The 26,763-nt window shown below is 41.8% G+C and overlaps 1 protein-coding gene across 7 annotated transcripts in view; it reads left to right on the forward strand.

Moving 5' to 3' along the window:
• MPRIP (myosin phosphatase Rho interacting protein) overlaps positions 1-26,763 on the forward strand; it is a 277,723-nt gene that overhangs the window by 230,127 nt on the left and 20,833 nt on the right. For 6 of the 7 annotated variants that reach the window (XM_089662965.1, XM_089662962.1, XM_089662960.1 and 3 more), the window contains exons 15-17: positions 1,209-1,325; positions 4,460-7,900; positions 23,050-23,197. In XM_089662965.1, coding sequence (XP_089519091.1) covers positions 1,209-1,325; positions 4,460-7,900; positions 23,050-23,197 — 3,706 coding nt within the window. The remainder of the gene's footprint in view (positions 1-1,208; positions 1,326-4,459; positions 7,901-23,049; positions 23,198-26,763) is intronic. The other variant, XM_089662964.1, reaches the window with a different exon arrangement.

Raw genomic sequence — 26,763 nt, forward strand, 5'->3', positions numbered from 1 at the left:
TTGGATTGTCAAAAAAAACTATTATTTGTATTACTATTATAATTCTGATGTTTTGAAATGAACGTGTATGTTGTGAGCATAGATCTTTAACACCTTCCCGCCCGACCTATAGCAGGTTGACGGCCGGGCGGGACACTCGCCGTTGTGACTGGGCGTCATATGACATCCTGTCAAAACAAGCTGGTCACGGGGCCACGCAACACGATCTGTCGACATATCACTACATCGGCCCGTTGCCAGTGTCATGTGACCGCTGTGACCAATCACAGTAGTTCACATCTCAGTTGTATACAATGGATGGCTTCCTGACATGCCATCCATTGTATACAATTATTTTGTTAGCTGTGACTGGTCAAGGCAGTCACATGGTACAGACAGGGCCAATCACAGCCCATCTGTGTCATGTGGTGAGCTTTGCCCAATCACAGCTAATCACAAAAGACTGAATGAATCCATTTAATTCAGTAACAATGACTGCAAATATCAATGAAATACATTGGTATTCGCAATCATAATATGTAAAAAACAAAAAAAAAATTCTGATCACTTCCCCAGAGTGGTTTAATGTTACTGTGGTAACATTGTATTGCTTTGGTCACAGTGTGTTGAAAAATAAAATAGTAAAAAAAAGAAAAAATTTTATAAAAAAAATAGAAACATTTGAAAACAAAATACATTCAATTATTATTATTATTTTCACCAAAGAAATGTAGCAGAATACATTTTGACCTAGATTTCTGAAGAAAGTTATTTATTTGCAAAATTTTATAACCGAAAAAAAGAAAAGTGCGTTTTTCTTTCAAAAGTTTCAGGTGTTTTATTTAGCTAAAAAATAAAAAAACTCAGTGGTGATTAAATACCACAAAAAAGAAAGCTCTATTTGTGTGAAAAAAATGATAAAAATGTCATATGGGTACAGTGTTGCATGTCTGAGCAATTGTCATTGAAAGTGTGACAGGGCTAATAGCTGAAAGTTGGCCTGGGCAGGAAGGGGGTAGAAGTGCCCGGTATTGAAGTGGTTAAGCACTTTTTAATAAAATGTTCCTGAACAATTTAAAAAAGAACGATGTTTGTATCCTTTTTTATAGATCCATTAATTTAGAAAGGGTCATACAAGGCCTCACACATGATGGCTAAAACATGAGTATAAAATGAGTTTGTCGGTCCATGAATACCTGTTAACTGTTACTTTGGTTTTGCCTATTCAGCTGGAACAGAGTCGTAAGGAAGTGTCCGATCTCCTGGCAGAAAACCTCCTCTTGCAGCATAGGCTAAAGGAGGCCTTGGAGCAGCACCATAGTGCCCCTGACGGATACATTCTACAGGTACCAGTAACGTCTCTGTACTACCCATAATTCTGTTCATTGTTAGAGTGACATCACTCTTAGCAGTGAGCAGGTCCAACATAGTGTAGGAATAGTCTAGCTTAGCACATATAGTAATTTGCATGCTACATACATACCTATACAGCGGTATTCAGTTTGCCTTTTTTCCAATTTACCCAAAACACCTTTAGATTTTGAAGGCAATGGTCCACACTATGGTGCTACTGGGGAGCTGTAACTATAGCAAGTGTATGGTCATGGCCAAAAAATATTTGTTATTTCAAAGAATGACAGTTTAACATTCAATAAGTTGAAACTGACACAAATAACTGGCATCCACCATTCTTTATTCCATAGTCCACGCCTCTGCTTTGCATAATCATTGGTGCCCCTAGCCGTAAATTTCGTAGCACAATTTCAAGTGCTTTCTGTAGCTCTGAGCAAAACTTCTCTTCTCAACTGAAAATGTGTCCCACTCTTCTTGAGCATACTGCTCCAGCTGTCTTTAGGTTTCTTCTCGACGTTTGAGTTTTAGATCTTTCCATAGTTTTATCAGATTCAGATTAGGTCTCATGGCAGTCCAGTGTTTACTTTTTTTTTAACCATTCTTGCGTTCTTTAAGATATGTTTTGGGTCATGACTTAGGACTGAGATGGAGCTTTTCATCACTTTCTATGTATCACTTCAGAATTCCGAGATAATCTTTTAATTTCATTAGGCTTTGCGCAGATTCAAGGCACCTGGTGCCAGAGGCGGCAAAGCAACTCTATAAAAATTGTGGATCCTCCTCCATCTTGCACAATGAGGATAATCGCTAAAAACGATTGGGTTTCTTTCTGTAAACATATCGCTGCTGTGACTTGGCAAAAAAGCTCCAATGCTGTCTCATTTGTCCAAAGGAGATTCTTCCAAAAGCAGTGTGGCTTTTCAGATTTTTCTGGCTTCTTTTCTGATTTTTTTAAAAGTAGGGTGTTTCCTTGGTCTTCCAAGGATGCCAAGACTTGATTTTTTTTTTTTTTTTTTTTTTTACCTTGGAGGTCAGCTAGGATCAGTTTTGATGTTTTTTTTTTCTAGGTTCAATTTTAAGACCCAAGTGAGCACTTTTCTCCATTCAAATAGGATAAGTGACTCAACGTAAGGTTGAAGACACCTGTGATACTAAATAAAGTAGATAGTCTGTTTAAAGGATCACTAAACCTGGGTAATATTTAACTTCTAAGTGATACCAATAATTACGTACCTGCAATTTTTATTTACAAGGATAATTGTGTGTCTGCTCTGTGGACTATGGGTAAAGAATCGTGGATGTCGTTAGTTTCAAGCTATTTCATTTGCAAATCAAAAATAATCAAGCCTCGTGCAACTTTTAAATGCAAATACTGAAGAGGTGATGGAACCCAGCGGGAGAGAGGCACAAAATTGTAAAGCAGTATCTGGGATATGCAAGTTATTTAATATAAATTTGAATTCTATGGGGAAAAAATGGAGGAGAGCCATTGCATTTGGTCTTGACTGTACATTTGTAGTATTTTAAAATGTACCTGTTGCCTACAGTAAGCGATGGCAGCCACTTTGTATGTTGGGGTGCTGGATCAGAGTTAGTTGTTGCAAATTCTATTGATTCAAATGAGATTAATTAGGGATTTGGTTCAGGTTGATGTTAGTTCAGAGGTTAAACTGAGCAACCTTTGGTACTATATAAGTGTAAAAGATGAAGAGCGCCAAGTGTACCATCAGAAGTTTGTAGTTTGTAAAATCTACTTTTATTTGAATATGCCAAGACAGGGAATTTAAAAATTCAGACATTCTTTTGATTCTTCACTTGGTGCTCTGCATCTTTTACTCTTGTAATTATGTTGAGACCCTTCTATATACAGTGCATCTTGGTTCTGGAAAAGCTGAAGTTTTATCCAGCCAACAAAGTTGCTGCCTTCGCTTTATATAGCTAGTAGGTTTTCTGGAAGTTGCCAACCCTTTGCCCGCTCCGTAACTTCCCATTTCTTCCATGGTATTAGGATACTTGCCAACGTTGTCTTAAAGGTTTTTACCACTTGTTTGTAGAACCTCAAATTTAGACAGCTGGCCTTATTGATGGTTCTGCAGTTTATGTTCCTGTACAGCTTAAAGCTGAAGGCAAACTGAATGCCACTTCCCAAGCCTTGGTATGTTTCATGTTATCTCAATGTAGATTTAAGACCTTTAGAAAAAGATTTTGCTTTCTGTAGGACTTCTCTTTTTTCGCAATAAACCTAAACAACAACAACAAAAAAAAAATCTTGATCTCTCTTCTCTGAACGCCTATAATTAGGGTGAAGGGTCTTCTCACTAACACATCTTGGTGGCTTATGTTGCATGGTGTCATATTTAGCATGGTGTACATCTAATATTTCACTGAGTGTCACATCTGTGGGCTTTTCCTACCAGCATTTAAAAAAGGTTTCAGCAGTTCAGGCTAAATTCTTCAGCTTCTGGCTCTGCTCTGGTCCGTCTCTTATGATTAATTCCTTTATGTCTGCACGCTTGTTGTGACTCGGTTGCACGTCCAAAGCTCTGTATTATGTTTTAATACTTTTGTGTATTTCTTTTATTCTATTATTTTGTTGCATTTATTTATACTGTGCTTTTTTTATTGTTTTTATGTGATTAATCTTTTTGCATACAGTAGAAATTCTTCTAACAGAAATTAAATCAAAACTATTTTGTGTTTTCCCCTCCTTGCATGCTCTCTAAGAGGACCTTCACATCCTTTTAGCCTCATCCTACCGTTTGATTTTGTCAAAAAATTGTTTTGTTTTTGGAAAACAATATTGAACGATGACCTCTCTGCTCTGCTGCCACCTCCCTTTGCTCGTTGTCACTGGTTGTCATTAGATTTTAGATTGATTTTTCACCCCCTTCCTGTAGATTCTTCTGTTTTTATTTGATTTTTTTACCCTTTCCTTTGTTTTGTTTTCCTGCAAAACAATCTCCAGATGATTTGAACCAGCCTCCAAATTTTATGCCTCGATCTAAGATATTAGGTAGCAGCAATGGGACAAGAAGTTTTGTTATGGTCCAGCTTGTCCAGAGGTGTGACACTCAGCCTTGTCAGATGAGAGTGTTACTAATGTTAGTGTTTAATCAATTTCTTTAAGAATGAGTTGGCAGATCCCTCATCAGAAGCTTGGCAGAGGCTCCATAAAGTCAACGAGGACCTTCAGAGCGAACTGGAGGCACAATGTAAACGTCAGGAGGTGCTCAGTCATCAGATACAAAGTCTTAAGCATAGCTATGGTGAAGCAAGAGACACCATCAGGCATCATGAGGGCGAAATATTGAGCTTGCAGGCCAGACTCAACAGTGCTTCAGCTGAGCTGTCCATTAAAGAGCAAGCTTTGGCTAAACTGAAAGGAGATTTGAAACTGGAGAAGGAGAAGATCGAAGAAATGCAAGAAGAGTGGCAGAACAATGAGGTTGCATTTGGTTTCCAGCTCAAAGCCAGCCAGCAAAAGTTGAAAGAAGTAGAATCTTCACTTTTGGAGAAAAGTCAGAAACTGCGAGAACTTGAAATGGAACAAGCCTTGCAGAAGGACTACCAAAAGGAGTCCCAAAGGCTGCAAGACAAACTTGTGGGTCTGCAGGCTCAGCTGGAAACCAGTGAACAAACTCGTATACTTATTGAAGAGCGGCTTCAGGTGAATTATGAGGAAGTGCTTGGTAGTTATGAGAAAGAAAAACAGCAATTGATACTCAGTCTGGAAGAGACAGAAGATCGAGTCGAAGAATATGAAAATATGTTGCAGGAGAAGGAACAACTGATGGAGGTTTTACAGAAAGAGAAGCTGAATGCCAATACAGAGGCCAGCATTTTCGTTCACCACCTTGAAGAACAATTGGCAGAAAAAGAGCATACTATTCACAGGCTTGAAGAACACATTAAAGAGCTAGAGAGGGAAAGGGATCAGCTTAAGTCAGCTTGTGAAGAAATGGCTCATCAGTCAGTTTTTTCTGATATTTCAAGCCTGGAAGCCAGGCTTACGCTACAAGAGACAGAATGTAGCCAGCTGAGAAATTTACTGGAGGAATCAAGAACGGAGCTTTTAAAGGTCCACGAGTGTCTCAGGGTAAAGGATGAAGAATTGCACAATGTCTCTGAGGCACAGCGGAAGGTCTTAGAAAAGAAAGACCAAGATATTAATGAAGCACTTATTAAAATGGCAGCATTGGGGAGCAGCTTGGAAGAAACCGAAACAAAACTAAAGGCTAAGGAAGAAACCGTGAAAGCCCTTTATAATTTGAATTCTGAGCCTCAAGCAAAAGAAATAGAGAATGTTTACATCCAGTTGGAAACTGCAAAGCGGCGTATTGCCGAGTTGGAGCAGAGTCTTCAGGCTGAAGGTGAAGATGTATTTGGTGAACTGGCAAGAAGAGACAGTGTCATGGAAGTTGGGCAAGAGGGGCTACAGTCAAAAATATTCCAAGTGGACCAAAATTTATGCTTGGGAAAAGAACAGGACATAGGCGCCAAAAGACAAAAAATACGATTCTCCAGCATCCAGTGTCAGAAATATGCTCATTCTGACTCTTCTGAGAAGACTTGGACCAGTAGCACATCCTCTGACACGAGTCAGGAACAGTCTGTTTCTGAAGAAAGCACTCTTGAGGTTTCCTCACAGTATCAGCCTTTGGTGGCTAGCGACATAGAAAGCCTGATGTCCATCATCCACTCTCTGGAAACCAAACTTTACATAACAGAGGAAAAACTGAAGGATGTTACTCTTCAACTGGAAAATGAGAAAAGTATTCATCAAGAAACCTTACTGGGTCTTCACAATCAATGGGCAAAGGCTGAGGCTAGTCTTAAAGAACAAGTTCAGTCTAGCATTACTCAGGTTAATTCTATGGCTGTGCAGATAGAAGAACTGGAGCGGGAGAAACATAATGGGTACCACATGGAAAAAGCTAAACAAGAATGTTTTTGCTGCTTGCAGACATGTCAGAATATGCTTAAAGAACTACATAATGTAGATGCTGTGCAGTTAAACTCTTCCACACTTTGCAGTCTTCGAACATCTTTGTCAAACACAATTCATTCTTTAGAACAAAGTTTTATGAGCACCTCTTCAGGAGTTGGCTGGTCAGATTTTGCCTGTGATGATAGCAGTTGCCCCTCGGAAGCACCTCGTGAAGATCTCGTTCAAAGAGTTTTAGAAAGAATTAGTTTCCAAGAAAACTTAATATGTAGAATGGCAGAATCCTTAAAAAATATGTCAGACCAGTCTGTGCACAGTGCTGAAAAGACTACCAACATTCTTTCGGTTGAAAAGTTTGCTGAAAAAGTGAGGCTAGAGAAAGATTTTTGGGATAGGGTGGATCAGCTTGGCAGAGTTATTGTGGGAAATACGCAGCAACTGGCTCCTGAGGAGCGTGCATTAGTTTCCCATTCAGAATTGTTTCAAACACTGGCAGATAATACAGTACTAAAAGCTGAGCTTAACTTGGCCATTCATAAGACAAAGGCATACTGTAAGTGCATGAGGGCAAATGAACTTGATCTTCAAGAAGCCAAGGCTGAACTCAATGTTGTCCCTGAACCATGCAGTTCTAAACATTCAGACCTAGCTTTTCAGGAATATCTTTCTTGCTGTTTAAAGGAAAATGCAGAACAACTGAGGAGAATTTCTTCCGCCCTAATGTCTATGCCACAGGCTGATTTTGAAGTAGCAGTGAAAGATCTCATGCAAACTACCCAGCAGATCTCTAGCTGTGTTCATTCTTGTAACTTGCCACTGATTCTTGTACAGGATGCTGTTGTACAGGCTCAGTTGTGTTATACTGCCTGTAAAACACGTCTTGAATATGAAAGCGAGGCCACAAGGACCAAGGAGGCCCTGTGTCGCGTTCATTCGGAAGCCTTGGCCGAAGTCCATCAACAGTACCAAGAGATACTGCAGAAAAAAGAAAATGAGCTGTCTGATGTCCTAAAAAGAGAAAGGACCATGTCTGACACTGTAACTGCTCAAGCCAAGGACACAGAGAGGTTGATAGTGGAAGCTGAAGCTAAATTCAAAGATACCTTGTCACAGCTTGACAGCAATTACAAGAAGGAGATCCAGAACCTTGTGGAACGGTGGGGAGAAAGGGAGAGCCTCCTGAAAGCAGAGCATGCTGAGATAGCGGCTAAACTACATGCTTCCGAACAGGAGATGGAAAAAGTAGAACGGTTTCACAGAGAACAGTTGCTAATTGCAGAGCAGCAGTTGCAAGACCAGATTCAAGAGCTTCAAGTCGTCCACCAGAACGAAATAAGAGCTATGGAGGCACAATATACCCGTAGTATCCACCAGTTGCAAGATACACTGGACAGTTATCAGAAAGAGCACCCATATACACAATCGGCTGGAGATTCTGCTTTGCTTGATACTGGAGTTGAAGGCGCACCAAGCCACACAGACTCCATGAAAATTCTGCAAGGGCGCGTTCTAGAACTGGAAGCTAAGATGAACATGATGCGGGAAGAACTCGAGCAGAAACATCCTGAGGAAAACACGTCTTCAATAAAAGAGAAATACCAGGCTGACTTTGAAAATTTAAAGGTCCTGTCTAAGTACAATACTATCTCAATCCTTTTTACATTTCTCTTTTGGTAAATTTTACTTTGTGACTCTCTTCAAGCTCGTACAGTTGTGCTTAAGTTTGCATACCCTTGGAGAATTAGTAATATTCAGTATGTACCATTTTTTTAAAGAAAACATGACTGATCAGGCAAAGCAAATATTTTATTTCTATTGGGATTCATATTCAATTGCAGGCCATAACAGAATGGCACAATCCTAAAACAAAACTTGGGAACACGTAAACAAATGAAATGACCCCTGTTCAAAAGTCTGCACACCCGTAGTTCTTAATACTGTGTATTCCCTCTTTTAGCATTAATGGCACCATGCAGTCTTTTGTGATAGTTGTCTATAAAGCTCCAAATTCTTCCAAGTGGTATAGCTGCCCATTTGTCTTGGCAAAATTACTCTGGTCATGCAAAGTCTCTGGGTGTTTTGCATGAACCGCACATGTGAGATCTCCACAGAGTTGCTTGATGATATTAAGGTCAGGAGATTGTGATGGCCACTCCAGAACCTTCACCTTTTTTTGCTGTTACTAATGGAGGGTCAACTTGGGTCATTGACATGCTGGAAAGTCCAAGAGCATCCCATGTGCTGCTTTCATGCAGAAAAATGCAAATGCTGCCTTCATCTTGCCATCAGTTTTCAGAAGATTCTCTGTGCCTTTAGATCTCACACACCCCCAAAACATCAGTGAGCCACCACCATGCTTCACAGTGGGGATGGTATTCTTGTCGTTATAGGTCTTGTTGGCCTCACTCCAGACATAATGCTTTTAGTTGTGACCATAAAGCTCTATTTTGGTCTTGTCACTCCAGATTACAGTGTGCCAGAAGCTGTGAGGTGTGTCAAGGTGTTGTCTGGAATATTGTAACTGGGCTTTTTTTTTTTGGCATTGGCTTCTTTCTGGCTACTCGACCTTGCAGCTTATTTTTGTTTATGTTTCGTCATATTGTGTTCCTTGAAACAATCACACCATCTTTTTTTTTTCCCAGAGCAGCCTGTATTTCTCCTGAGGTTACCTGTGGGTTTTCACTGTATCCCAAACAAGTCTTCTGGCAGTTGTGACTGCAGTTTTTCTTGCTCTACCTGACCTTGGCTTGGTATCAAGATATCCCTGAATGCTCCACTTCTTAATAAGTGATTGAACAATACTAACTGGCATATTCAAGGCTCTGGATATCTTTTTACATCCTTTTACATCTTTATAACGTTCCATTACCTTTTTACGTGGCTCTTTTGACAGTTCTTTTCTGCTCCCCATGGCTCAGTATCTAGCCTGTTCAGTGCATCCACGTGAGAGCTAATGAACTCATTGACTATTTATATACAGATGCTAACTGCAATTTAAAGAGTCACAGATGTGGAAAATTTACCTTTAATTGCTATTTTTACCTTTGTGTATCTGTACCAGAGTCAAACATTCCAGGGTATGTAAACTATTGATCAGTGCCATTTGGGTGATTTCTGTTGTTAACAACTACGTGGTAATAAATGGCTTGATATGATCACTATCCTTAAATAAAAGACAGCTTTTTCGGCATGATCAGTCATATTTTCAGTATCGATGCCAACATTTCACAATTTCTGTCAGGCTATGCAAGCTTTTGAGCACAAATGTATATGTATTTTTATAAGCAGTACCAAGTATTACCCCCACATATTTTATTTATACAATAAGTGAATGCTTGAGTACATTTCTAGGCAATATTTTTGTATCCTTTTATAGACAAAATGATTAGTACATATCCTAATATATAAAAATACAGAAGCAAAATAGGAAAAAAAAATTCATGCAATTTCATTTCAGATCTGTAGTTAGCATGTGCCTTTTGCATGCACACAGGTTATCATTAATCTTTGACTCTATTTTGCAACCAAAGTGACAGTTGTTTTGCTTTGATCACACAGCCAAATAACAGCTGTCCACCATTTTTCTCTGTCGTGTCACAACTGCAAACACTTATTTAGCAATGAAATTCAACCATGGAACTTACAATGCGAATGAGCATTTATCTTTTTTTTTTCGTGTTTTTTTCGTTTTTTTTTTTCCATCGCTCTCCATAGAGAGTTCACTGTGACTGATTCAGCAGGCAAATTGCTTACAAATAACAAATCTGTCTCTAAATTGCATGTAAAATAGAATATGAAACCAGTTGAGACCTGCAAACAAAGTGAGAGTTTGCTCTGAAATTAGACGTAAATTGCTTTAGTAGAAACAAAAACAATTCTTGTTGCAGACGCATGATTCCTATTAATTCAACAAACTGTTGGCTTCCTTTGTATCAGTGATAGGTTCACTTGAAGAAAAAGTCAATTTTTGCTCTTCTTTTGAAGCAAGCGCTCTAGTATTTGAAGTTAGCAGTTCTGTAAATGTCTATGCCAAAATACACTCCTTTTTTTCCCAGTAGAAATGAATTCAAAATTCCATCTTATTGGAAAGCTGCAACATGATGGTTTTTAGTCTTTATTTAATTATTTACATCTCAACTAATCGTTCTCACACCCGCTGTGCAATTTCAGAAAAACCCTACAGCCTCCCCTCCCATGAAAACAATATATGGGGTCTTCTTGGTTGCTAAAGCTCCTTTATACATGCAGGGGGATTAAACCAGATGAAGGTTTTGGTCCACGCATTAGTCCAGCCACGAGGCAACGGTGACTGAAAAATGATGAAATGCTCACAAGCAAATTTTTTTCCTGATTTAGATATGATTCGTCGGGAATATCTGTCCCTTCCTTGGTGCTATCCAGCAAGCTTTAATATAAGATTGCATTATTAAAATCATAGCAATGAATTGTCCCTAATATAAATGGTGTTTGACATTCCAGATTTTTTCGGACTACGCTGAAGAAAATTTCTTTCCCCTAATAAAGGAATAAAATCAGTTAACCATTTTTTTGTAGAAAGTAGGAAAGTACCGTATTTTTCGCTCCATAAGACGCACCTGACCATAAGACGCACCTAGGTTTTAGAGGTAGAAAACAGGAAAAAAATAAAATTCTGAACTAATGGACTGCAGACATAGTACAGGAGATGACCAGAGACTGCGGACAGTACAGGAGATGACCAGAGACTGCGGACAGTACAGGAGATGACCAGAGACTGCGGACAGTACAGGAGATGACCAGAGACTGCGGACAGTACAGGAGATGACCAGAGACTGCGGACAGTACAGGAGATGACCAGAGACTGCGGACAGTACAGGAGATGACCAGAGACTGCGGACAACACAGGGATGACCAGAGACTGCGGACAGCACAGGGATGACCAGAGACTGCGGACATAGTACAGGTGATGACCAGAGACTGCGGACAGTACAAGAGATGACTGCTGACCTTTGGGGAGGGGGGGAGCGGGTACCTGAATTTGACAGGTACCCGATCTTACTTATGCGGAGTTGTTCTTTGATCTTACCTGTTCCTCTATCCATCCGCGCGCTGTCTTCCCGGCTTCTGTAATGGCGCTCGGCATGACAGCCGGGTGCCCAGTGCGCATGAAGGAGAAGCACTTGCGCTTTGTGATTGGTCCGGCGGCTTCTGTGATCTGTCATGTGTCCCAGGTACCGCCTTACCATTCACAAAAAGCACCGCTTCTTGCGCATGCGCACTTGGCACCCGGCTGTCATGCCCAGTGCCCACACTACAGAAGCCGGGAAGACAGCGCGCCGCTGGATAGAGGAACAGGTAAGATCAAAGAACAACTCCGCGGAAGTAAGAGCGGGTACCTGTCAAATTCAGGTACCCGCTCCCCACCTCCCCAAAGGTCAGCAGTCATCTCCATAAGGTCCCGCTGCAGAGCTGAGCGGCCGGCCCGGTATTCTGACACGGCGGCGGTGGAAATACCGGACCGGCGGTGGAAATGCCGCTCCATATTCGCTCCATAAGACGCACTGACATTTTCCCCCCTTTTTTGGGGGGAAAAAAGTGTGTCTTGTGGAGCGAAAAATACGGTAATTTTACATTTGCAGCATGTGTCACCGGCCATAGTTTCCCAGACCTTTTCTAGCATTTTATCTCCTTGCCGTGTCAAATAATCAACCCATCAGTGGCCTTTATTGGTCTGGATAGGCTTTTGGTCGGTTGTAACAATATTTTTTGTTAAAATGATGGATTTCTAAGAATAACAGATTGATATATTATATTCTTTGGAAGAGGCGTAGATGTTTAGTTTCTCACGTAGAAGGAAAATGCAATGTATATTTCAGTGGGAGAGAGAATGTAAACCCTTCCTGTGTTCTAAAGCGTTAATGAACTTCCCATCAGATGGCTGAGAAGAGTGATGAGAGCATGGATCTCCACTGGTTCATACACAATAGAGGGCCCAGCCCTTTGCTGTCTTATCAGGAATGTCAAAGCCTGCGATCGGTCCAATCACACTCCAGACGAATCCTTTCAACCCTTTTCTAATTTCTGTCGCCTCAAGTGATATTTATAGAACCCATGTCTTGAAAGTTTGGTAATCTTGTATGTCCACTGGGTATACATAAATCTTTATTGTGACAATTACGCAAAAAGTTAAATATTTTGACAAGACTTTTACTCGCTTACATTTTCAAACTTTGATCATGGTATTTTACATCTAGATTTTTTAAGTCTTCTAGTGGCCATCTGTAAATGGGGAGTGCAATTCACACCCCTGTTTTTATGAATATTGATGCAAATTCGGTAAGGCTAGCCATGCATGCTAAACAGGGCAGTTGGAAGGATCTCCTCTGTGTTCGAACACCCGGCAGCTGTGGCTGTTTAACCCCCCTAGCGGTATTCCTGAGTGTAGCTCGGGGTAAAATTTCAGTACCAAAAGCGGTAACCCCGAGCTACACTGGGGCTTACCATGCGGCGTTGCTCAGGGATTCCCTGCAGCTCTTACCTTGTCCTTCGCTCCCGCGATGCGTCCCCTGCAGCGTCCCAAGCCATCTCCTCCGGCCGATGCCGGCATCCGGCTTCCGTGTTCCAGTCCCTGCGAGCGTCTGGACGTACAGGCACCAGAATGGGCGGCAAATTTAAAAATTTTAGAAACTGTCATTTTCTAATAAATGAATATGACATAGTATAACATTCCTGTATCAAACCATTTCACATACATTTTGTCCCGAGTGCTTTGTCCTGCGCCCTGCCTGCATTTTGACTGTTCTTTCTGCCTGGAAACTTCCATGAAAAGTCCATGGTGTAGAAAAGCGTCCCTTTAGGTCAAAAGCGGTTTTAGACCGGCTAGATAACAGCGATAGTAAATCAGAACCACTTGCAGAATTGAGTGATAATGATTCGTGGGGGAAATTCGTCATCAGACACTGAAAACGATTCTGCAACTTTGCTCAGCGATGTGCGAACTTGGCGCTATATTTCAAATTTCAGTGTTTTTGGTTTGATTATATTATTGAATTCAATTTATTATTATTATTATTTTTTATGATTATTTGTTAAATTCTAATTTCTGATTTCGTGTTTCAAGTTTTATCATACCCGGGATGTTTACTAGACTCTTGTTCGGACAGATTTCAGTGAGTTATTCCTAAAAATTACAGGCCTACAATAAAAAAAATACATATTTCCATGCAAAAAAATGTGCCGCTTTCAGCACAGAAATATGGACGTAATCAGACCGCTAGGGAGGTTAAATTACCAAACTGCAACTTATGGAATGCAGTCACTGTTTGGTTAACAATTTTCAGCCTGGCTCCTTTTGATTTTTTTTTTCTTCTTTTTTTTCTTTCTTTTTTTTTTTAGTCAAGGTTTGTCAAGCTGGCTGGTGCTGACAGGGGCCAGCCATGGCCAAAATTCGAGCCGTATATGGCAGGTTTTAGCCTCGCACAATTCTTGATTTTCAGTCAGTTAGAAACTTACCCCAAGACTTTCAATGATGATGAGCAGCAGTGAAGCACAGTCATGATTCTCAGGGACCAGGTTTCATTCCCATGGACATCCACTTGCATTGATCCATTTACACCAGTATGTAAAAGTAACAAGATTATAGTCATTCCTAATAGGCAAAAGCTGTCTAACTGTAAGCTGACAATTACTGGCCAGGGAGTTTAACATCGGTTGTAGTCAAGTTAATGGAATCACTCCTGAAAAGAAGGATCATGGATCCAAAGCAGCATGGCTTTACCGAGGGCAGATCATGTCAGAATAATTTAATTGGATTTTTTGACACTATTACCAATGTTTGGGACCAGGGTGGCGCTGTGGACATCGCATATCTTGATTTCAGCAAGGCATTTGATACAGTCCCACATAATTATCTAATACAACGTTGTGCAAGCTAGGACATAGCCCTTGGGTGGTTCAGTGGATATGCAGCTGGCTAAAGGATAGATACCAGAGTGTGGTTGTAAATGGGGATCACTCGGAACAGGGACCAGTCACTAGTGGTGTACTCCAAGGCTCTGTACTAGGTCCTGTTTTAATTAATCTATATGTAAGTGATATAACTAAATGTTTGTTGGGTAAGGGGATGTCTCTTTGCTGATGACACAAAGGTGTGTTAGGGTTGATATCCCTGGAGGTGTCTGTGACATGGAACATGATTTGGCATTGCTGGAAGATGGGTAAAAAAAGTGGGAATTGCAGTTCAGCGTTTCTAAATGTAAAATAATGCACCTAGGGAAAAAGAATCCCTTGAGAGAGTACAACATTGGGGGGACAGTGTTGGCCAGCACTACAGAGGAAAAGGACTTGGGGGTACTTATTGTAGATGATTGCAAAATGTGCCAACAGTGTGGCCAGGCAGTGGGGAAAGCGAATAGAATTCTCGGATGCATCACTAGAGGGGTCCCCAGCAGGAGGTCCTGATTCACCTGTACAGATCTTTAGTTAGACCTCATTTAGAATACTGTGTCCAGTTCTGGAGACCTCACTTACAAAAAGTCAAAATGTAAAAAAACCTCAGCAGCTACAAAAACTTTAAAAAAAAAAAACAGCCACTCACCTGTCACTTGGTCCAGCAGTGTCCTCAACGCAACCATTTCACTGCCCGTCCCCTTTCCCCAGCACCAGCAACTTAAGTGTGGACACCCGGTTGTAAGCACTTGCGGTTTCACAGATGTGTGCCTACTGCGCATGCGCGAGTAGTGCTGCGCCTTGTGAATGGTCCTGTAGTCCTCTGGGACCTGTCATGTGTCCCAGATCCGCCTAGTGGGAGCGGGTACCTGTCAAAATTGGGTACCCGCTCCCCAAAGATGCCAATCTTTAACGGGGAGCAGGGGACGAGGCCTTAAAGCAGATCCTCCCCTTTTGAGTGGAGCGCCACTTTAAATATAAAAAATATTTAGAAATATTGGACCTCTTGCGTTGTGATTCTCCATCTCTGCACTTCCAATTTGTTTGAAAATATCTGAACTGGCTGAACAGTTTCTCCCCTTAAAAATAAAAGAAGAAACTGACATTTTCTTTAACCCCTTTTAGTGATCGTATATTGGGAGTTATTGGTTGGTCATGCTTTTTATATTTTGGAAGACAAATAGTTAATTTCCAGTAAACCATTACCAGCTCCGCAAGCTGGGTCCCCAGAGCCAAGACTTTGTTTATGTTTTCCGGCTCCCCAGACCTCATCAGCTGTTTTTTATCTTTGAAATCTTGGGTTTATTCTGCGGAAAAATAATAGTGACGTCCCTAATGCACTTTACGACCCAGGACGCGGTGACTCAGACCGTCTGGGAAGATGTGGGGATGCACTTGCCAGAATGTTCAGCTCTGAGTGAAAAAGAAATAGAGAAGAGAGTCCTCATTTCATCATAAATAGAAGAGATGATTCTTGCTGGATGGCATAGCTAGAGGAAGGTTTAGGAAAGCAGATGCTTTGTGGTTGCTGGAGCCGAACATGACTAGATATTCCTGGGAAGCATCTGGCTTGAAACTCCACAAGTATTGTCAACATTTTTTTAAGTTTTTTCTTGTATAAAAGAAAATGTAATAAATATATGGGTTTGAGTATTGAAGCTTTCCTAATACTCATGTCCTTTGTTTCTCAACCTTTTATCAGTCAAGGCACCCTTTAAAATTATGGACAGTCCCGAGGGCCCTTTAAAATTATGGACAGTCCCGAGGACCCTTTAAAATTATAGACAGTCCTGAGGGACCCTTTAAAATTTTGAACAGTCTTGAGGCACCCTTTAAAATTATGGACAGTCCCGAGGGACCCTTTAAAATTATGGACAGTCCCGAGGGACCCTTTAAAATTATGGACAGTCCCGAGGGACCCTTTAAAATTATGGACAGTCCCGAGGGACCCTTTAAAATTATGGACAGTCCCGAGGGACCCTTTAAAATTATGGACAGTCCCGAGGGACCCTTTAAAATTATGGACAGTCCCGAGGGACCCTTTAAAATTATGGACAGTCCCGAGGGACCCTTTAAAATTTTGGCCAGTCTTGAGGCACCCTTTAAAATCATGGACAGTCTTGAGGCACCCCCATTCTAAAATATTAAAAATGTTTCTAATAGTTTTCTATAATGCAGCAACATCCACACATGTAGGACACCCAACGTTAGAGGTGATTTATTCTTCCAACGCAAATACACTTTTGCACTCTGGTACTGACTAGTATTCCCATGTTTCTCTTCTCCCTCAGTTTTTCTCCATCACTCAGCTAATGTGACCCCAGCACTGATGGAGAGGGGCGGGGGAGGGTCAAGCTAGGATGCTGTGCAGGCAGCTGACATCCTCCTTATCAACTGATGATGTCATTGGTTGTCAGGATGCTGGTGGCTAGACAGTTGCAATGGTGCACAATGAAAACCTGTGGCTTTGTGTAACTAAAACACAGACTTGTTCCACCCTCTGGCTTGTATACAAGTTTTGGGCAATTTTTAGACATTTTGCCAAGGCACCCCTAGGATGCCTGGGCCCCCTGGTTGAGAAAGGCTGATCTAGTCTGTAGTTCAATGACAATTGCATTTTTTAGTGTTTTTTCAGAGCTTCTTATGGAATAGGTCACTTGATAAGGAGAGCAATTTATTTTCGCTCTGGAAGTTTAGGCAAAATTAATTTAAAAAAAACAAAAAAACAATCCATGCGTTTCTACAATACATGTAAACTTTGTCATATGTTATTTCTTTAAAGTGGTTGTAAATCTCAGACATAAAATATGAAACCTATCCCTCTATAGTGTGTACTTGTCTCAATTAAGAGAACTAAAGTGTTATTTGTCTGCTGCCTCATTACTCCGCTATCAGCATGAGTCATGTCTGACAAGTTTTCCTGACACAAAGAGAAAAATGGTGACAGGGGAGGGACCTCCAGCTGATTGGCAGCCTCAGCTCTGTTCCTGTGAGAGGGGGGGTCTCTTCCCTCCAATCGTATCTCACAACTCTCCTTACTGAGCTCTGCAGAGTGTGAAATTCGGCTCTCTGCCCCCTTTTTTCTGAACTTTCAGACACGCTTTTCTAAATCCATTCAAAGTGCTGAATTTGTAAAATTGCAGATAAACTGGTACAACTTATGTAGGAGGATTTGTTTAATCTCGGTGTATCACTTGAGGCCAGTCACTTCACCAGGTATATGTATGGATTTACAACCACTTTACTGATGCAGGGTAGCTGCTGTTTGCAGAATTACATATATATATTATTATTATACAGTATTTATAAAGCGCCAATAGTTCGCTCAGCGCTGTACATTACAAAAGGGGACAGAACATGTGACAGAACAATACCAATACAATGCAAAACATGAGGGGATTGAGGACCCTTCTCTTTCGAGCTTACAATCTAGGAGGGAGGGGATATATATATATATATATATATATATATATATATATATATATATATATATATATGATTCTGCACTTCCTGGTAGGGCATGCTGCTCCGCTCTGACAGCAGAAGCTGATTAGCGGGTGCCAGCCAATGGATGACCGCCGCCACCCGATGATCGGAGAGACAACCACACACAGCTCTGCATATGTAAATAAAGCAGAGCTGTATCCTGTCAGCTGCGATGTGCTGGATTTTGTTTCCCTGCAAAAGTTAAAACAGTACACTACACATATAAGCACTGGTTAGGCACACTGTTAACCCTTTGATTGCCCTAGATGTTTAACCCCTTCCCAGCCAGTGTCATTAGTACAGTGACAGTGTATATTTTGAGCACGGATCACTGTATTAGTGTCACTGGCTCCGGCAAAATGTCAGAGTCAGATGTCTGCCGCAATAGTCCCGCTATAAGTCGCTGATCACCGCCATTACTAGTTAAAAATAAATCAAAATTTCAGTATATATCCCATAATTTGAAGTTGCTATAACTTTTCAATATACGCTTATTGAGTTTTTTTTTTTTGCGAAAGATAAATAGCAGAATACATATTGGCCTAAATTTATGAAGAAATTAGATTTTTTTTTTATTATTATTGGATATATTAGACAGCAGAAAGAAAGTAAAACAAATATTTTTTTGTTTTTGTTTTTCAAACTTGTCAGTATTTTTTTTGTTTATAGCGCAAAAAAAAAAAAAAACAGTGCTGGACAAATACCACTAAAAGAAAACTGTATTTGTGGGGGAAAAAAATGACAGATTTTATTTATGTACAGCGTTGCATGACCGTGCAATTGTCAGTTAAAGTAACACTGTGCCAAATGGCAAAAAAATGGCCAGGAAGGGGTGGGGGGGTTAATCTTCCGGAGGTCAAGTGGTTAAAGATGCTTACAAGCACAGAAAAATCCCTTTTTATCTGTTAGAAATCCAGTGGGCTTCTACCTTCCGGTTCTGTGCTCCGCCTCTGCTGCAATTAAATCCTAAGCTTTGTTTTTAGACTTTCTCGGCTCTATTGTGATAAATCGCAGAACACTCCTTTTCATGTTATGGATATGAGAAGAAACGAAGTTCTGTAGTCCAGCAAGAGAGAACTGGACAGGGCTAATGATGGGCACAGCCTGCAATCTCAGTACATCGTAGGTAGTTCTGGCGCTCTATCAAGGTAGGAGCTGTCTGGATTTCGACAGTTCAACAGGTATTTTTTTTGTTCTTGAAGTCTTTTTTTTTTTTTTTTTTTTTTTTTGAGGGATCTACAAGGAAATATGTATGTATTGCAAAAATGTACTTGTTTATTTTTGTTTGCCCACACATACACTTTAGAGTTTGTATACAAGCCGTATTAAAGGAGAGCTTTTACTTCTTTGTGTCTGCCACCATGATGGTTAGGAGGGGATGGCAGGGTCACAGCATTTCCTACTGGCTTCCACGTCCAGATGATACAGAGATTATAAACTACCGTATTTTCCGGCGTATAAGGCGACTGGGTGTATAAGACGACCCCCTAATTTTCCAGTTACATAGGTTTTGGGCTATACTCGCCGTATAAGACTACCCCCCTTCTGAGGCAACACCATTTAAAAACATCAGATTTTTTAATTGAAATGGTTATGACTTACCGGTACTTAAAATCCTTCAAAATCCTCATGTTCATCCTCTGACATCATAAGTTCATGAATGACATCTATGAATACAAAGCCTGCTCGGATTGGCTGAGGTTGTGACATCATCAGCCCACCTCTCTGACTCAGCCAATCCGAGCAGGCTTTGTATTCATTAGTAGAATACATCACTTACCGTAATTGGCCCAGTGTATATATACACACATCCAGCGGGCTGATTACAGTAGGGACGTACCGGTACATTTTGAAACCGCTTGGCTCAGTATACTGTATATACCGCACATCCAGCGGGCTGACAGATTCATCTCTCATAGGGACATTTGTTGTGATCCAGCTTGGCTCAGCGCGGTATACTGTATGTACATTACTGCACATCCAGCCAGCTTGACCCAAACAAACTCAAGGTTCACATTTTATACCCCGCGTATAAGACGACCCCCAATTATTGGGGTATATTTTTACATATAAAAAGTAGTCTTATACGCCAGAAAATACTGTAAGTGTGCAACATTTGTGCAAGGTAATGATCAAAAACAAAAAATCACAGGCAGGAAAACACTATAGTCTCATACCGCTGTTAGCGATTATCAGGAAAAAGGAAGCGGATGAGATCATGTCAGCCTCTACTCCGCTGTACTGAACCAATATGGCTCCCATGGTCCAGTTTGTCACCATTCCCATTTTAATCTACGAAAAGTTTATTTTCTTCTGCTAATTAGGGGGAAATGCTGTGTAGCTTTAATGTAATCCACTTGCAGATTGAAGTCATTCTTCTGATCGCTTAATAGTTTTATCTTGGCAGTCAGAACTTTGAACTTCAGTTCTTTTAAAGAATATGTGAACTTTCACCTTGTAAACAACCCATTCAGTTTTAAATAGAAAAGAAGGGCAAACCATTTATGTATAGATTTAAAAAACATTATAAATACCTTTTTTCTTTTCTTTTTTTTATATAAGTGATCACATTCCCTCTGTTCTCAGCTGTACAGAGAGGTGGGGAAGGAGAAACAGCAAGGCACTGAGCTTTCCAGTGAGTGGCTTGGTTGGGGGGGGGGGGTGGTAATTTAGGACAAGTCTGATCATTAGAGGAGAGCAGGCTGAGTTTCCAGCACAGCTAGAGAACTGACCACACTGTGCTCTTCAAGTGTAAGTAAACTCCTTTTTTCATATTTTACCTACAGGTAAGCCTTTAATAAGGCTTACCTATAGGTACTGTAAATATCTCTGTGTAGGAGATATTTACTCTACGTCGCCAGCGCATGCGCAGTGCGCTCTCAATGGACGGCGTGCCGCAGCCGAAACTCCCTTGGCGCATTCACAGGAGTGACGACATCACAGCCACGGCAATCAGATGGCCACAACTTGCAAACCAGGAAGACTGGGTGAAGATGGAAACCTTGGGGAGCCATGACCGCGCTCCACTGGAGGGCTTTGTTTTCAGGTAAGTCATTCATGTGCTAGTATGCGACGCATGCGCGGGAGTGACGACATCACGGCCCCGCCAATCAGATGGCCACAACTTGCAAACCAGGAAGACCGGGTGAAGATAGAAACCTTGGGGAGCCATGACAGCGCTCCACTGGAGGGCTTTGTTTTCAGGTAAGTCATTCATGTGCTAGTATGCGACGCATGCGCGGGAGTGACGACATCACGGCCCCGCCAATCAGATGGCCACAACTTGCAAACCAGGAAGACCGGGTGAAGATGGAAACCTTGGGGAGCCATGACCGCGCTCCACTGGAGGGCTTTGTTTTCAGGTAAGTCATTCATAATGTGCTAGTATGCGATGCATGAGCGACAGTGACGACCTCACGGCCCCGCCAATCTGATGGCGATGCCTACTAGCACATTATGCTCTTAGATTCCAGGGAGAAGATTTTTTGAAATTTTTTTCATGGTTTACTACCGCTTTAAGTCTAGTGTGGTCAGTTTTTAATAGGAAGGCAGAGGGAGTGGCAGGAACACCAGGGATTTCACACAAAGAACAGGATAGTTTTTCATACAAGTAAATGTAACAGCAGGCACATATCAGGAATATGAAGTGAGGGGTTTTTACATATTAAATTGCCCACAGACTAGACTAGAGGCCTTTTCAATGTCAAGTCACAAAGCTCTTTAAACACGAGTGATCACATTAGCTGGTAGTTTTGTAGCTTGTAATGTAGGGCTGAAATGCTGCAGATTAATCCTCAACAATCAGAGAAGGTTCCATGACCTGTGTGATCCCTATTCCTCCAGAAAAGCCTGGGCTGGTGGTGTTAACAAGCACCCCCAGGGGCAGGACAAGGGTTGGGCAGGAGGGGCAGCTGCCCTGGGCAATGTAGTATCATGTGAGGTGGGGGAGGGGCACCACAAGGAGATTGGGGAGAGGGAATTTGTGTTGGAAAGTTGAATTTGGGGGGCGGCAGGGGTTAAGAATCATTCTAGGAGGATACATTTGGGGAGGTGTGCTACTAGGAGTTGATCTGGTAGAGGGTAAAGGATTTGTGCTAGGAAGGGACTTTCTTTTTTGGGGGGGGATTTGTACTACAGATGATTGGAGGTATTTGTGATGGCAGGGAACATTTTTTTTGGGGGGGGGATTTGTACTACGGATGATTGGAGGTATTTGTGATGGCAGGGAACATTTTTTTTTTTGGGGGGGGGGGGGTTGTGCTAGATCATGGGATTGAGGGAGGGACATTTGTGCTGGGAGGGGGGATTTGGAGTGTGTGGGAGAAAATATGTGCTTGGGGGGGGAATTTGAGGGTTAGAGGATTTGTGCAAGGAGGGGGAATTTTTTTTTGTGTGTTTAGGAGACATATGGGGGGAGAGAAGATTTGAGCTGGGGGGGGGGCTCATAGATCTGTGCTGGGAGGGAACTTTTTTTTTGGGGGGGGGGGGTGCTAGATTGTGGGACGGACATTTGTGCTGGGAGGGGGGATTTGGAGTGTGTGGGAGAAAATATGTGCTTGGGGGGAAATTTGAGGCTTAGAGGATTTGAGCAGGGAGGGAGAATTTTTTTTTTTGTTTTGTTTTTAGGAGACATATGGGGGGGAGAGAAGAAGGGGGGGGGCTCAGAGATCTGTGTTGATAGGGTGGTTTTGTACTGGGAGGAAGGGGAATTTATGCTTAGGGGGTAAGCATGCAGATGTTTTGGGGGGAGGGTGCCCATACATCTTGGGGTGAGTGTAATTTGACATGTTAGCCCTAGGCTTCAGATGACCTTGTTCCAGCACTGAGCACCCCACAGACGTTAGGTCATTGCCAAAGACATGCATAGACACAGCAAAAGGCACCCATCCCGTGCAATACAGACAGTGCTAATTGGCATATTGGAAGCCTATCGTTAGTTTAGGAATATGTCATGTTGGTCACATTTAGATATCTTCTGATATTATGAACATCAGCAAATCTTTTCTTTTGATCAAAGTTCTTTAATGTCCTAGACATCTTTTTTCTTTTGGGGGTCTTCAGGGTTTCAGATCTCCTCTGTACTTGGCCTATTACAGGGGGTGTCACCCTTTTGAGAGGCAGGATATCTTATTAAGTTTGACAAAAGATATTATTGTCATTTTTGGGTAAATGGGGCATTTCACAAAACGTTCTGTCAGTAATCCTTTATTTGGCCAGTCACATGTTGCCAGATAGGTTTGTTTCTGTGACTTCCTCATGAAGTTATCCTTCTGTCCATCTCCTCTTCCTCTGTCTAGGACTCGTAGTTTCTCTCAGCTGCTCTGTAGCATTTTTTTTTATAAAAGGTACTTCATCTGCAGGCCACATGTGAAAGAGGCTTTGCTGCCATGGAGGAGACCCACCAAAAGAAGATTGAGGACCTCCAGAGGCAACACCATCGAGAGCTGGAGAAGCTGCGAGACGAGAAGGACCGTTTGTTGGAAGAAGAGACTGCGGCCACCATCTCGGGTACGTGGATCCTGGAGTCCATTTGTAAATGAGGCTACAGATGCTGTGCTTTAAGCTTTCTGATTTGTTTTTTCTCTCGGTCAACTAGAGCTCAGACTTGGCAAAGGTAAACTGTAAAGTTCCTCACATACAGCCCCAATGCTAATCTTAGGTCATGCCATTTACAAAGTAAGCAAGTTTAAATGCAAGGTATAAAAATACCTTTTAAGGTGTATCTAAAACCCAAAAACAAACATGTAATATACAGTTGTGTTCAAAATAATAGCTGTCCAGCATCACTAACGGGATCAATCACAGTTTTGTGTGTAAATTATATCTCTACCTGGAAAATAATATACTAGTGGGTGTAAGACATTAATAGAAATCCAACAGACTCAACAGTCATGACATGCATGCTGCTGATTCCGTGTAACGGAATCATTAATTGAAAGGGGTGCGTTCAAAGTAATAGTGTGGCGTTCAATTAGTGAGGTCATTCAGTCTGTGAAAAAACAGGCGGCCCTTATTTGAAGTGTTACTAAACACAACAGTGAAATCAGTCTGTATATGCAATAAATCATGCTTGGTATACTCACTGTGGAACCTAAGGGGTTAATCCTCCCCATTTTGTTAAGGCTGTCTTCTCTGCTTCTCCTCTTGTTCAAATGTCCACGTCTTATCTCCTGATAAGAGAGACTGAACCATAGCCATGCTCAGTTTAGTGTGTATTGCTAGAGAGGCAGGTTTTTTTTTTGTTTTCTTGGGAGAGTGGTCCTGTGCTGATCACATACAATCAGCACTGTCCAGACAGTGGCCAGGGGTTCTGCATCCTCATAGAGCAGAAAAAAACTCCTCCTACAAGCTTTAACATGTGCTCTGCTGAACACTGGTAGAAGTCACAAGACCGCTATATACTACTGATGAGAAAAGGGATTTAGTAGTTTAAATTTACTAAAATAATTGCATTTCCATGTTCTCTGTACTGTGGGAAACCAGATATAGTGAATGCAGGGTCTGGGGAGACCGGATATAGTGAATGCAGGGAGACCGGATATAGTGAATGCAGGGTCCGGGGAGACCGGATATAGTGAATGCAGGGAGACCGGATATAGTGAATGCAGGGTCCGGGGAGACCAGATATAGTGAATGCAGGGTCCGGGGAGACCAGATATAGTGAATGCGGGGTCCGGGGAGACCGGATATAGTGAATGCAGGGTCCGGGGAGACCAGATATAGTGAATGCAGGGTCCGGGGAGACCGGATATAGTGAATGCAGGGTCCGGGGAAACCATATATAGTGAATGCAGGGTCCGGAGAGACCGGATATAGTGAATGCAGGGTCCGGGGAGACCGGATATAGTGAATGCAGGGTCCGGGGAGACCAGATATAGTGAATGCGGGGTCCGGGGAGACCAGATATAGTGAATGCGGGGTCCGGGGAGACCAGATATAGTGAATGCGGGGTTCGGGGAGACCAGATATAGTGAATGCGGGGTCCGGGGAGACCAGATATAGTGAATGCAGGGTCCGGGGAGACCAGATATAGTGAATGCGGGGTCCGGGGAGACCAGATATAGTGAATGCAGGGTCTGGGGTTTAGTAACACTTTTTAAGGACAAGGGCAGCAAATGTACTAGCTGGTAGGGATGCACCAATACAGTTTTTTTGTATCAGTGAGTACGAGTACCAATGCTTTCCATCAAGGACTGGCCAATACCGATTACCGATACTTTGCGGTGTGATTCACATTTATGGCTGCAAATAGCACTGCAAAGAATAGCATGCGATTTGAACAGGAATGCGATTCCTGTCCAAATCACATGTGGTTTCCCCACTGCTCCTGTGTGAACCCTGGCTTGTCATAGCCCGAGTTCACATAGGAGTGGTGCGGGAAACCTCCCTGCAGGCATCCCATGCTGAGTCTCAGTGGTAGGAGAGGAGAGAAAGCGATGAGGATTTCAAATCCCCACCACTTTCTTTCCCCTCCTTGCAGCGATGACAGTTCGGATTAGAGGACTTTTGACTGATCAGCACCGTCACATGCCGTATCGGATAACGGTGCATCCCTACATGCTGGGTATAGTGCATTTCTTGGAGAGGAGAAAAAATATATACAGAACTGCAGAAACAGATCAGCTGCTTAGTTAAATTGATCTCAAATGCTTTAAAATGGCAACCAAAACCAGAAAGACGTGGAAGAAAATGGAAAACTACCATTCGAGTGGATCAAAGAATAGCCAATATGGCAAGGACTCAGCCAGTGATCATCTCCAGGAAGATGAAAGAAGGTGTAAAGTTCCCTGTGAGGACTGTAATAATTAGACGCCTATGTGAAGCCAAGCTATCTGCAAGAAGCCCCCGCAAGGCAAGGTCCCATTGTTGAAAAGACGTGCTGAAGAGGTTACAATTTGCCAAAGAACACATTGACTGGCCTAAAGAGAAATGGCGCAACATTTTGTGGACTGATGAAAGCAAGATTGTGCTTTTTGGGTCTAGTGGGCGGAGACAGTTTGTCAGACGACCCCCAAACACTGAATTCAAGCCACAGTACACTGTGAAGACAGTGAAGCATGGTGGTGCAAGCATCATGATATGGGGATGTTTCTCATACTACGGTGTTGGGCCTATTTATTGCATACCAGGGATCATGGATCAGTTTGAATCCATTAGAATACTTGAAGAGGTCATGTTGCCTTATGCTGAAGAGGAAATGCCCTTGAAATGGGTGTTCCAATAAGACAACGACCCCAAACACACCAGTAAGAGAACAACATCTTGGTTCCAGACCAACAAAATGAACTAACTTTATGGAGTGGCCACCCCAATCCCCAGACCTTAATCCAATAGAAAACTTGTAGGGTGACATCTAACCAAGAAATGCAGAGGAATTGTGGAATGTAGTGCAATCATCCTGGGCTGGAATACTTGTTTACAGGTACCAGAAGTTGGCCGACTCCATGCAACACAGATGTACAGCAGTTTTCAGAAACCATGGTTATACAACTGAATGTTCAGTGATTCGCAGGAAGTTAAATCTTCCGGCATTTTTCAGTTTATACAGTAAATGTTTGAGGTTCTACAGAAAAATCCAGACACTGCTATTTTTTTGAACATAACAAATAACAAATTTGAAATATTTCTTCATGTTTTGATTTGGAATAGACTGTGCAGTGTTCCCAATGCATTTACATGTATGGAAATAAAAGCTATTAGGATTTTGAGCATTACTCACTTTTTTAAACACACTGCTATTATTTTGAACACAACTGTATTGCAGCTTAACTATGCATAGGTGTAGTGGATAGGGTAGCGCATTCATTTTCTTTCAGGGTTTCCCCTTTTATTTTCACCTGGTGATCCTGCCAGTAACACACTTCCTGTTGTAGGCTCATTCCCTGTACTGTATCTATGGAGAAGCAGCATTGTTACCCAAAAACAGGACTTCAGAACATCCCCTCTTCTTCATAACATACAGGAAAAGTGTTCTGTAGTTTACACATATAACACCCATCCTTATACTTTTCAGAGCTCCGATATTGTTCTATGTACAATCCTTGTTTTATTGATTGCATGGAATATTCTCATTT

This window comes from Staurois parvus, unplaced genomic scaffold (genome assembly GCF_062004578.1).
Source record: "Staurois parvus isolate SC_StPar_1 unplaced genomic scaffold, SC_StPar_1.0 ptg001591l, whole genome shotgun sequence".
In the NCBI taxonomy this organism is placed as follows: domain Eukaryota; kingdom Metazoa; phylum Chordata; class Amphibia; order Anura; family Ranidae; genus Staurois; species Staurois parvus.